Source organism: Hippocampus comes, unplaced genomic scaffold (assembly GCF_001891065.2).
Source record: "Hippocampus comes isolate QL1 unplaced genomic scaffold, H_comes_QL1_v1.1 scaffold202, whole genome shotgun sequence".
In the NCBI taxonomy this organism is placed as follows: domain Eukaryota; kingdom Metazoa; phylum Chordata; class Actinopteri; order Syngnathiformes; family Syngnathidae; genus Hippocampus; species Hippocampus comes.
This window is the reverse complement of record NW_017805829.1, coordinates 737,708-751,324: the sequence shown is the minus strand read 5'-3', so window position 1 is coordinate 751,324 and position 13,617 is coordinate 737,708. Positions and strand designations below refer to the sequence as shown.

Below are 13,617 nucleotides of genomic sequence, written 5' to 3'. Positions count from 1 at the left end.
ATATGTGTATAAAGAGAGAGAGAGAGAGAGAGAGAGAGAGAGAGAGAGAGAGAGATTTTTTAAATGTATTTTTCCTGTACCAAATGGTCCACAGACCATGTACAGTTGATATGTAATAATATGATGGACATGTATGACGCATATAAGAGGCTAATTTGTCCAATGTGGCCAATTTTTCGTCTTTCGTGGAGCAGATGTATTTGTTAAAACATCCGAGACAATTTGACCCTACAATGAAGCAAACACTCTACACGGTAATGGACGGCGGTAGGGAACAAAATCTCATTGCGAAAAAGGCCGACCCGGATTCAAACTCAGGCAGCAATGTATCCTACTGGTCCATTTGCGCACGGAAATACAAAATGTACCTTCGAAGTTGCGAGCGAGGAGGAGGAGTTGTAAAACATGGCGGCAAACACTTGTGGGTGAGAGGAAATGGGTCAGGACACAAGCACAGAAAAACCGATTCTCTCGCCGTGTTACCATGGTAACACACCCTATCTTCCGACACTACAGTACCTGGTTTTCTCGCACACACACACACACACACACACACACACACACACACACACACACACACACACACACACACACACACACACACACACACTCTTCGGCAGCCACAGGTTTTGCACCTGAACGCACCGCTGCAGCAGCTGATGTGCCTTGAACGCACCTTATCATCCCACCTGATAAAGTTGTCGATGCTTGCTTGCTTGTGCGAGAACACACAAAGGTTTAATTGTGATGTCGATGCGCAAATTAACACAATGGCTCAGATTTGTAACGCTTAACTAAAATCTGAAGCCAATTTTGCTTACAGCGACCCCAACGTACATGTTTTCCAAAACAACAAGGCCAAATTGTAGTTGTGAATGGGATGTTTTTTGCGAAAAATTAAATGAAATGTAATTTTTGATTGACTATATTTCAGGTCTTGGAAGCAGCAGTACAGATAGTTGAGTGAAAAATGACTAGTAAAAGTTGAAGTATTGATTCAGCGACTGTACTTCAGTAATAGCAACAAATGCAGAGTCTGAAATGTGCTTAAGTGCAAATGTAAAAATGAAGTTGTCATCCATCTTGATAACTTGGCACGAAAAAAATCTGCATCCGGAAGTTTCCCGCTTTCAGTGTCTAAAAAAATGAAATCACTTCACGCATCGTATGCTGTTAAGCGTTTGTTCATACGGTTGAGACAATCCCCCAAAATTATTTGCCTTGACGATTATTCATTTGACTCAACTTTTGGGGTTAAATGAATCATCAAAAAAAAAAAAAATGTCAGGCTTGTATTTTTTTCTGTGTTGTAAAAAGGACTGCAAACTGTCCTTTATGACGGTGGCATCGCTTGACGTTATGGAACTTTTACCGTACAAATATTTGCTGTCAGGGGGAGGATCCAAAGTGACGCTTCTGTTCAAGTTTACGAGGGACGACACAATGGCTTCAATTTAAAATGTAAATGCGTGAAAGGGGCTGCTCAGTTGAATGCATGTCGGCATCACTGGAGTGGGGAAAGCGCTGGAGGCGAGTGAGCAAATCCTGTTAGAAAATGTCAATTGAAAAGGTCTTGAGATATTAAAATATGTCGTTTTTAATTAAAGCTTTATTAATAGATTTTTCAAAAGTTTTTCTTCTATTTTTTTTTTTCATGAATTCCCCTCGCGAAGGCCTGAGGCGTTTTGATTACAACAGTTATCTTGCTCGATACCGACTGCACACAAGCCTCCCTCCTTCCGCCATTTCGGATTAAAAGTCAGACTTCCTGAATGCTCTTCATTAATACCCGGTGCGAGCGATTTAAATGTGCGAATCAGTCTCCACGTGTTTTGTTTATTTTCAAACGTACGCCGCCCCGGCCTCTGCTTCTCTTCATCAACATCGTCATCGGTAGCAATTGGACAAAAACAAGTTTGCCTTTGAAGGACCCCTGGAAATAGCCTAAATTAGTCTACAATGGCAGACTTGGCTTGTTTTTTTCTGAGATGGATTTTTGAGCTTTTTTTGTGGGACTTCTCATGACAGACAAAAAGGTGAACATCAGATTTAATCTTATTATTAAAATCCGGGCTTTGATGACTGAATTTTGCCCACATGCAATGACGAAAACTTAAAATTTGCATTATTTAAGGTGGCCAATCAGTCGAGCTGATGTGGTCAGTCTAAATTCCGTTTGTCTCCGAGGGACACCTGCAAATGACCAAAAATGTCTGCTTCAAATCAAAATGGCAGACTTCCCGTGTCTTTTCGGGCCCAGCTTTTTGATGCCTTTTTCTGGGTCTCAAATTTCATGGTGCTATGTGAAGCCCCTTTAGGGGGCTGAATTTTCCAAAGTCCACTTTGTGGAGTTATTAGATTCATGTTTTATTGCACTGTGATCGGCTGACAACCAGTTCAGGGTGTCTCCCGCCTACTGCCCGAAGACAGCTGGGATAGTTCTCCAGCACGCCCTGCGACCCTTATGAGGATAAGCGGATCGGAAAATGGATGGAGGGACGTTTTATTGCAAGTCACCAAACTTTTCCGCCACACCCCGCCCACATAAAATGCTGAAAATGAAAAAGTCTCACCATTTAAATTGGCCAATCTGTACAGTGGATGTTGTCCTAATTTGGTCGCAATTGTACTAAATCTGTGGGACTCATCAATTTTTGAAGGGCACCTGCAAATGACCAAAATGAATGTAAAGTGTCCACTTTCAATCAAAATTGCAGACTTCCTGTGCTGTTTTGGGCATGGCTTCATGAGAGTTTTTTGTGGGTCTGCTCATGCTCGACATGCATACCAAATTTCAGTTTGCTCAATTAAACCAACTTTGGGGGCTGAATTTCCAAGAAACTCACAAAGGCTCCGTCAAGGTATGTGCATCCTTGCGACTTCATTACCACAGTTTTGAAAAAAAGTCCCCAAAGACATGCTTGTAAAAACAGTGCATGTGACGATCAGCAAAATGGAGTTCATTCTTCTTGCTAAAGGGCAATAAAGTCAGACAAAGACAAACAGGATGCATTTTTTTTTCTTTGGTCATTTCAGTCTGGTTGGCCTTTTATCAAAAATAAATTGACAATGCTGGAAAACATACTAAGATGATTTAATGGCACTCCTCCTAGCAAAAATACACATTATTTTGAAGTTTTAATTAGTTTATTTCATACTTTATATAATTCTTGACATGGAAGAGCTTATGTAAGATTATATTTGCTTCAAACTAACGTTGTAATTTGAAGGACACAATATTGTTCAGGTGGACATTAAAGCATTGAGCAAATTGGAATTTGGTTGCTAACCAAAACAGCAACATTTCCGGAGGCATTTTAATGTCTTTTCCTATGACTTAATTCGTCCGTTTGAACAAATTATCACCTCCTTCAATTAGGCGCTCGTGCCTGTATTGTTCATAGTGACGTGTGATAGGTTACTTCTGAGACTGGTTTCACTCTGTTGCTAACCAAAATAGTAGCACCTGCCGAGGCATGTAAACAGCCTTTTAGATTCAGTAAGTCAACCACTTTAACAATTTTGTGCCTCCCTCAAATAGACACCTGCGACATTATTGTTTAGACGGACATTAAAGAGTATACATTTCAAGCCTGTTGCTAACCCAAACCACAGCTCCTTTCAGGTCACAAACAGCCTGTCAAATGAATTTCATAGCCCACATGGAAAACATCTCCCTCAAATAGACACTTCATAACAACCGCAAGACTGTTCTTCAGATATATCTCCAGAAGTCCATTTGAGCTTTGTTGCTAACCAAAACAGGAGCACCAATGGAATCCCCAACGACAGTCTCTCATTATATTTCAAAGGAAATGTTATTTATTTTATTTTATTTTCTGCTGTACTAGAATAACGTGTAATTGCACATCCACCACAGTTGGTGGCTGTGGTGCTCTCATTGTGTGTATAAGGAATATACTGTAAACCAGTGATTCCCAACTAGTGTGCCGAGGCACATTCATGTGCTGTGAGAGCTCTAACGGTTTGCTGCGGAACATAAATGATTTATTAATATCTAACAATGCATATTTGTCCGTCTATCAATGCCAGCAACTTATAGTGGCAGAAAGAACAAATAAATGATCTTCTCTAATTACAAATACTGGAGTATTAGATTGACATATGTTTCATCTTTTGTGTAACAATTTTGTTTGACGGTGTGCCGTGTGAATTTTCAAATTTAAAAAAATGTGCCTTGGTTCAAAAAAGGTTGCTGTAAACATTGTTAAGAAAGTTAATCAACAGAATTATATCTTTGTTTTTGTTTGCTTGAATGTTAATAAGGATACGATGTTATGCTGAGGTGTGCTGATAGAAAAAAAACATTCAATTGACACTATTTATAGTTGTGGGGGTGCGAAATATGTTCTTTTTTCGGGGGTGGGGAGGGGTCACAGAAAATAATCGAGAAGCACTGCACTAGACACACATCGCAATATATTTCTTGGCAGTCGCCTCCCCCATCTGCAGGTGAGTCAAGAAACGACAGGTCATGAAGTTTTCGCCCCTCTCCCCCACCCAAAAAAAGGCACACGTGAACTTTGCAGGAGTGCAAAAGTCAAGAGTACCACCCCGCCTCCTCCAACTCCTGCACACTTCTCCACATCTGCCCCCTCCCCCGTCGCTCTCTTCCTCCTCCTTCTCCTCCTCTCCCCCGCTCTTCCTCGAGCGAACAGCCCGGCCAAGTTGCAGAGTGCCGCTCAGCCTCGACCGCGCGGCTGCCGCTTGACGCCGGGGGTCCCTGCAGAGGAGCGCCCGCCCGCCCGCCAGCCTCCATGTGCTTGTCCGCTGCGTGCTGAGATCGTGCCAGTTCCCCCCCTCCCCTTACCCCTTAACCCCCTTCCACCAAACCGAAGCACCGAACCGACCATGTCCAACCCCAACCACGACCCCTTCTACTCGTCCCCCTTCGGACCCTTCTACCGGAGACACTCGCCCTACATGGTGCAGCCCGAGTACCGGATCTATGAGATGAACAAGCGGCTCCAGACGCGCACCGAGGTGAGTGAGACGGCGTGCCCGGCCAGAGAGCTGTATGCGCGGCTTGGTGTTGCAGGGGAGACCGGTGGCCTGTGGAGGTCCGGAGATGGAGGAGTCAAAGCGCGATGTTCAAGTGTGACGCGGGGGTGCTTCGTGCTGCGTTCACTTACCCAATTAGTTGACTTAATGAGTTGGCTTCACCTGAATTTCTCCATTGCGTAGATGTAATAAGGCGTAGCTGTTACTAGTTCGCCTCATTTTTGAAGTTTACCATAAGAATTTTGATATGTTCTCATATTTTCTAAGGGGGGGGGACTCCCACTTTCATGGGTTTGGGAGTGCGGATGCGTCCATGTAACCAATTAGAAGACGGCGCACCTGGATTAGGTGAAAAACACTTGCATTTCATTTAAGATTTGCAATGTATGGGCTCTCCATCTAAATGACCTGCAGTACTCGTACTACTTTTCCCATTTAGGAAGTTGTCTAAAATAATTCAGCTTTTAAAAAAGTGTGCATTCAGTGTTTTCCGCAGAAATCATTCTGTCTTTGGTAGTTGAAGGAACCAATCCTGAGTTTATAGTTTCATGCCAGGGATCTGATTCACCTGAAGTAGTTGAAAAAACACTTTAAAGGAATGTTATTCTTATTATTTTTTTGTTTGTTTAGTTTGGACTCTTTACCAAAACCGGTCACCTTTTCTTTTGCAAACAGCAGCTTTTAAAAAAAGTGTGTCAAGTATTCCCAAGTTAGCAGTTGACTTCGGAGACCATGCTGCATTTTCACATTTAAAGGCAGTAATCTTGAGTTTCTAGTTTGACAGGGGGAGACATTCTGCATTCCCACTCCCAGTTTGATTCTTGATGCACTTGAATTGAGTGAAAAGACATGTTCATGAATATTTGTTTCGTATGGACACACACTCAGTTCTGCACACGTATGCAGTAATAGTAGTTTTTCACATTAAGGCTTCTGAAAGAGTTAAGCTTTTGAAAAACTGTAAATGACTTGTTGTGTTTCCAAAGTGAAAGGCAGCAATCTGCGGGTGAAATGATGCGTTCAAGTGCCCAGATGTCTCCGAATTAGGTTCCTAGCAATCACTTTGGACACTCAACCCAGATTTATTACTCGTTTGACTTCTACTTTTTTCGCTGTGTGACATCTTTTCTCTTCTGTTTTAAGACAGAAAGCCCTTGTTTCTAGTTTCATCCGTCCAAATGATGCCTTCATGAGTTAGTCACAAAGTTGTACATGGATGACGGTGACAAGTCACTTTTTTGGGGGATGGACACTGGTTTTGCTTGTGCTCTGATGCCACTCTAGATGTATAGTAGTGTGCTGATTCCTCGTTTATGAAGCTTTCCATAAGACGTCTCCTTTTCATGTGTGGAAGTGCCGTTTTATTTATTTATTTATTTATCTGCATCCTCTGATTTTAGGCCAGAAATGCTGAGTTCAAAGTGTTCCAAATTACATTCAATCTTAACTGCATACTAATTTCTCCCTTTTATGAAGTTGTGAGAATTTGCTTTTTTTTTTAACTGCGTAAATGGTTATTTTCTTCTTTATTGTTTTATGGGAAGGAGGGAAGGTGATGGGTGGGCGTAGTGAATTCGAGGATGATATCACACACCTGAGTTAGGTGAAAGGTTGCTTTTAAAGCATCTTAATGAAGATTTCGGACTGTCATTCTGAAAGTCGTCTTTTGCAGTTTTTCCGATGAAGTTTTCTAGTGTACAATAATTTATTAACTTTTGCTGCAGTAATTTTCCCTCACTATGTTGTTTATTGCGAGAATTTTGATGTAAGTTCATATTTGAAGGCAGAGTTGTGTGCAGCAATCTCGAGTTTTAGCTAACCTTGAATGCAATGTTGTAACTCCATGATGCGTTCAAGGGCCCAGTTCGCTTAATGAAAGACGACTCTTGTTTCGTTTCAAGATTTTCAGGCAGTAGTTGCTTACTTAAATAAACGATTTAAAAACAAACATTCCAAAATAATTACTGGTATACGCAAAGGTATTTCAAATAGCATGTAGTAAATGTACTTACTGGATTCTTTATTTTGTTATCATGATGCATAGTTTTAATATTTAATTCAGTGATGCTTTTGTGTACCACTAGAGGGAGCCCAGGTACCACTTGTGGCACACACACTTTGAGAATCATGTTTCAAGCTGTAGTTTTGTGCAAGAATCCTAAGATTTGATACAGTGACAGCCGCAATTTATAGGAGGATGCGTATGATGCGTTCAAGTACCGAATGAGTCGTCTTGCATGTGAATTACTAAGACTCCATTCAAGTATGAAAGAATATATTTTTTAGCACAATGTGCAATTAAAAGACACATTCTCCACATGCAGTGTATTCATTTGCATGCATTTACATACAAAACTGCATGTTTCATGCATATTGGGCCTCTTTGAAACCAAACTCCAGCCCTCACGCAGGACAACACTTTTCATGCACCCTTCAGTCATTACCGGTGGTGCCTTCAGTGTAGCTCATCGATACAATTTGACTGCTTTTTGTTTTTACGGATCCAATGAAGAATGAATGTATATAAATGTGTTGTTAAAGTTTGTGTATGGTTGCTGCCAAAAGAAAAACAATGAAAACATTTGACTTGTGTGGCTTAATTTGGGATTATTTTCAATATTAAAGTTGTAATCAGAGGATATTTGTGTGGATTTTTATTTTTTTGTAAACTCAATTTTAAAGCCAAGCAAGCAGCAGCTTGCAGATGGCGACTTTTTTTTTTCTCTTTTCCCTTAAGAGGAACTTAAAGCCGAGCGAGGCGGTGCGTTGTAGCCGCGTGATGCATTATTCATACATATCGCCGAGCGCTCTGTCCGCACCACCCCCCCCCCGCCAACCTAGCATACGCATATGCCATAAAACACGCTTTTATGGGTGGACAAATCTCATGAGATGTGTGTAAAATTCCACCTCTCCAAAGATAATAATGCTGATTTAAAAATGTTTGATTGACATCTGTCATAAAGGCTTCATTGATGGCTGAAAAATAAATACCTCCCCCAAATAAAGACCTTTGAAGTGAAATGACCTCAGTTCATAGACGCTACCAGTGTTTTACCTGGCTCAAATTAAGGTGTTACATCTGTATATGCAGCGCCCCCTTCTGGTTCAATTGAACACTGGCATAGTTACATGCATTTTATTTCCCTTTCACACCTTCTTTTTGGACAAAATTAAAATACAGGAACCTTGTTGGTTATTAGAAGGATGCAGCAACACGTGGACAGGTGATGTTAGAATAGTCAGTCACAGGCATGTATTCGTTATGCGCTGTGCAGTTACGGGGTCACTGACAGTAGTTGTGAAAATTCTTGTCAGGTTCGAAATGAACCAAATAATGTTTAGGATCCCAGAAATGAAGACATAGACAAAATGCGAGAACAAAAATGTTTATTATCAAAAACGCGAAACCGACAAAGTCATAAACAGAAAACGTTGGTCACAAGGGTCCAGGAAAAGACAAGGAATCAACAAAAGGCGCTTGCAAAAGGCAAGGTAACAGAACACAGAGAAAACAAACGACAAATGACAAGATCAAACGACTAAACAATGACTATATTTACAAAATGTGGCACAAGGGTAACAAGAACCTCTATGATGAGCTTGAGAGGTCTAGAAAAACAACTCTTGAGCACGAGCAGCAACAAGCTCAACAACCCGACAAGCAGCAGCAGCCAGCTTGTCGGTCCTTCAATACAGGGCCAGCAATTATTGGCAGCAGGTGTGCACACTGAAGGGAAGGCCCTCATCTGCCACCTGCTGGAGACGCACAAGAACAGGATCATGACAATCCTCTTTATATCCGTCCGCGTGACTGTATCGTACTGTCGTCCGGTAGCCACACACCAGAAAGAACTGCAACCAATTAATTATGCTGCACAAACTGTTATGAGTCCTTCCATTCTATTTCAACAGGCTATTATTGTATGTTTTGAAGAGGGACAAGAGGCTGGGCTGCTAGAACTGATTGTCACTTTCATTCATTTTAATGGGGAAATATGTTTTCAAGTCACGTGGTCCTGGAATTTATTTTAACTTGTATCACAGGGAATCACTGCGGAACAGAAATGCATGTGTGCACGGAGCAAAGTTAATCAAGTTGAACTTGGGCTCAATGTGGTTGCGATAAGTGTGAGTTGAAGCCTGGCTTGAGGCATTTCATTGACACGTTTCACAGCCAGAGGCAGAGCACTTAAGTCTCCTCACTTTCATTTGACTGCAGCGCTCTTCCTAAAAAGTGCAAATGTTTTGTTGAAACAACCATTAGTTTTTCTTTATTTATTCATTCATTCATTGCTTTTGGTAACCAACCGACCAAATTGTTTAAATGTGATTCCTTCCTGGGCGGCCTGGCGGTCCAGTGCTTAGCGGGTCAACCTCACAGTGCAGAGGTACCGGGTTCAATTCCAGCTCCGGCCTCCCTGTGTGGAGTTTGCATGTTCTCTCCGGGCCTGCGTGGGTTTTCTCCGGGTACTCCGGTTTCCTCCGGCATTCCAAAAACATGCATGGCAGGCTGATTGAACACTCTAAATTGTCCCTAGGTGTGAGTGTGAGCGCGGATGGTTTGTTCGTCTGTGTGTGCCCTGCGATTGGCTGGCAACCGTTTCAGGGTGTCCCCCGCCTACTGCTCGAAGATGGCTGGGATAGGCTCCAGCACGCCCCGCCACCCTGGTGAGGATAGAGCGGTTCAGTAAATGGATGGATGGAGGATTCCTTCCTCGAATTACGGTGATTTTAATATATTATATAAAATATTTTAATTCATGGTATTTTATTTCAATCAGTTCAGGGTGTTGGAAGACAGCTAATCTGGGCTCCAGCATGCCCACGACCCTGTGAGGATAAGCGGATGAGAAAATGGATGGATATTTTATTTCATTTTAAATGTCCTTTTAAATAAAACAAAAATAAATTAATGCATCCATCCGTAATCCGAACCACTTATCCTCATGATCGTTGCGGGTGTGCTGCAACCTATCCCAGTAGTCTTTGTAGGCGGGTTACACCCTGAACCGGTTGCCAGCCAGTCGCAGGGCACACAGAGACAAACAACCAATTTAGAACAGGGATGTGAAACCCATTTTTGTTGCAGGCCATATTGTAGTCATTGCTTTACTTGGGTGGCCTTTATGACTGTAAATTACTGAAACTATATAAATGTTTCATCGCCTCCATATAATACATTCACAGTGCACAAAGAATTGATGGATAACTAGTTTTGAAATCAGAAGTGAAGAGTCATGGCTTGTTTGAACATTGTTCACGTTATTGTAATCAGGGGTTCGTTATGTTATTATGGATTGCATATGACAATTGAAACTTTGGTTCAGAGTTCAGCAAGCATCATGGAAGTTGACATGCTTGATTTGTTTTCGCGGGACACATAAAATAATAAGGCGGGCCAGATCTGGCCCCCGGGCCTTGGCTCTGACACTGTTGATTTAGAGTGTTCAATCAGCCTGCCATGCATGTTTTCAGAATGTGTGAGGAAACCAGAGTACCCAGAGAAAACCCACGCAGGCCCGGGGAGAACATGCAAACTCCACACAGGAAGTCTGGGGCCTGGAATCGAACCCTGCATTTCTGCACTTTGAGGTTGATGTGCAAACCAGTCGACCACCATGCTGAAAATGAAATGAATACTCTATTTAATTAAACTGTCAATTAAAAAAAAAAAAAAAACATAAAATGTTTTTTTTTCATTGTTGTATTTTAATGTGAATAAACGTAGTATAGATTTTTGAAAATACTAGAGGTGCCACTTAAAAAACGGCTTGAACCGGAAGCTATATATTTTTTTAACTTAAAAAGATAAAAGTGCATCAAATCAAACAGAACAGAATTGAATTGTTCCACTTATATTTCAATATACGTACTTCAATTTACGTACCGAATCGTCTTTGATTGGAGAGCGATATATTATTACAAGGAAATGACACATTTCCAGTACCTGTACTGACAACTTCATTTACATGTGCGTAAAATGACAAGAAAAAAGTCATTGCATTACACCACCTCGAACTGAGCCATACCATATCAAATCGAATTCAAATCTCACCGAGTCGAATCGTTCCTCTTTCAAATCTAACCGTCCTTGAATTGTTTCGCACCTAACATATTGAAAACTTTTTTTTTTAATTGATTAACCCAAAAAGTTGGTTCTGCTCTTTTTTTCACTCAATATATGACCCAACATAAGGCCCCTCTTTCCTTTCCAGCAGACCTCTGAAACAAAACAAGTCACTTTTTAGCTCTTCCGTCCTCTTTGGAGCATCTCCTACTGTAGAGGGTGACCGACCTTAGCGCAATGGCACCTTGGATGAAAGTCAACTCAAGTCACATCACCCCCTCTCCCCGACTGCCGTGCCCCTCTTCCCCGATAGAAACCCCCTCATTTGTCTTATTCATGAGCCAGCGTTTGAACGCGCTCGGCTGCCGCTCACACTCAAGGACTTGACATTTGGAGGAGACTCACTTTCGCTCCCTAGAGGACGGCGTCCTCTCACAAAGTATCGCTGGCGTCACTGCCGCGTGTGGTTCATTCTACGTTTTGCCGAAAGGCTTCCATCAACCCCTCCCAAACCAACATTCGGAACGCTCATTTTGTTGACAGAGCATATACCCCAAGAGGCATTTTTCATTCTGACCTTGTGGAGATGAGTTTTAGGACAAGTCTTCAAACTTTGCTGCCATGCTCCGCCTGAATGCTTACAACTAAAAGGTTTTGCAGTTGAGGGTTGGCCATCGATCTCGTGTCGAAAATTCATCCTTGATTTTGAAATCTACAAACTGACCGACCAATAGCCGCTTCAAACAAAACTGGCAGACTTCCTGTGTCCTTTTGGGTCCATCACATTTCATATTGCTCGGTGAAATTGGCTTGCTGGGCTGCATTCTTTAAAATCGTGGGGTTGTTCGAGTTTCCAAACTAAATACAATACTAAAATGGCCACTTCCAACCAAAATGGCAGACTTCCTGTGTCTTTTCACCATAACTTCTTGAGTCTCTTTTTGTGGGTCCCCTCATGATAGATATGATTCCCAAATTTTACTCGGTAAAATTTGCTTTTTTTCAAATACCCCCCCCCCACCCCCAACACACACACAAACAAATAAACAAAAGGACAGTTTAAAAAATGAACTTCTTTGTTGTCGGTTCAGGAGTGGGATACATTCAGTCGTCTTAAGCAGCGATTGGAAAAGCTCACGTGGAAAATGAAACGGACCAAAAAGCCAAAGTGTCGCGCTGCTGTCGGGATTGACCTTCCATTACCGACGACTTAAGCGCTTGCAGCCCTGTGATGACTGCGGCCGTGTTTTCATCGCCGCCTTATTACCGCCTTGGTCCATACTTATTACCTACCAACCGGCTGGACTTCCACACGCCGCCTCCACTGCCACTATCCCATTACTGTCGTTTTAGACCGCCACGACCCCACCACAACCCGCGAAAATCTTAAACGGAGCTTTGATGCGACGCCGTTGTTTCTCTCTCTGCGGTGATTTACGGGGCGAATTTGACACTTAAGCGTATGCAAATGAGTTGATGGATTAGCATTCAGAGGAGGAGCTTGCTGCGACCTCCGTCGCGCGAAGGCCATTAGCATAGAGGGCATTAATATGCAGCACAGGCACAATAACGCTGTAAGTCATGCAGGAAGACAAAAGCCGTCGTGGTTTGTTGTTGTGTTTTTTTTTACAGGAGGTGGCGCTGTTTTGACATCTAGTTCTGTCTGGAATAAAATCGACGAAGCCATTATTTAGGGGGGCAACTCTACATGAATTATGGATCTGGATGTGAAAGAAGCTGTGCATTCATGAATAGGAAATCTTTATAGTGAATGTGAACAGCAGCAAGAATACTCAGCAGGATTACATAGCAAAAAAAAAAAAAAAAGTTTTTGGTTTTGAATTAAAAAGATTCAAAATGCATCAAATCGAATGGAATTGAATATCCAATCATCTGTAATTGTGAAATATAGCTTTGGAGGAACTTCATTCATATGTAAAATGCAACGCAAAATTTTATTGGAATTCCAGAGAGATCTGTTAGTGTGATCAAAAGCAGCCAATGGTGCTAATGCTAACACACTTGCCCAAACTGGGCTCTGCCCGCCTCTACTTTATTGGATCCTCCCCATCCTGCACTCATGTTGCCGTCCTTATTTTTCGGCATTCAAACGAGCCACCTGTCTCGTCATCCGGCACTTCCACGGAGCGTTCATTACGACCCATTCCCTTGTTCCTGTCACTGCTCGAAGTGGATGTGCCCCCCTTTGCCCTCCGACACGCGTCACATTGACACCAATAGGGCTTACAATGTGGGGTCAAGTTGAACGGGAAGGATTAAGGTGGACTGTCGGGAGAGCCAAAAATGTCTCCCCTGAGATCATCTGCATCAAGGAGGAAATAAACGACTCCCTCAAAATGACACCTCCCTATTCCCATCAGGAAAAACCAGACAGTAACTCTAATTACTAATTATATATATATATATATATATTTTTCCCCCTGTGTGGCCCGAATGCAGTAAGCTGGTCAGTGAGACGCATTTGTTTTACCCGGTTGCGCTTCTTACCTCGCACAAACTTATGG

General features: G+C 42.2%; 1 protein-coding gene across 4 annotated transcripts in view; it reads left to right on the top strand.

The window, feature by feature from the left end:
* Positions 1-4,659: 4,659 nt before the first annotated feature.
* ldb2a (LIM domain binding 2a) overlaps positions 4,660-13,617 on the top strand; it is an 89,463-nt gene continuing 80,505 nt past the window's right edge. For 2 of the 4 annotated variants that reach the window (XM_019887422.1, XM_019887421.1), the window contains exon 1: positions 4,660-5,004. In XM_019887422.1, coding sequence (XP_019742981.1) covers positions 4,873-5,004 — 132 coding nt within the window. In that variant the 5' untranslated portion in view covers positions 4,660-4,872. The remainder of the gene's footprint in view (positions 5,005-13,617) is intronic. The other 2 variants (XM_019887420.1, XM_019887419.1) reach the window with 1 other exon arrangement.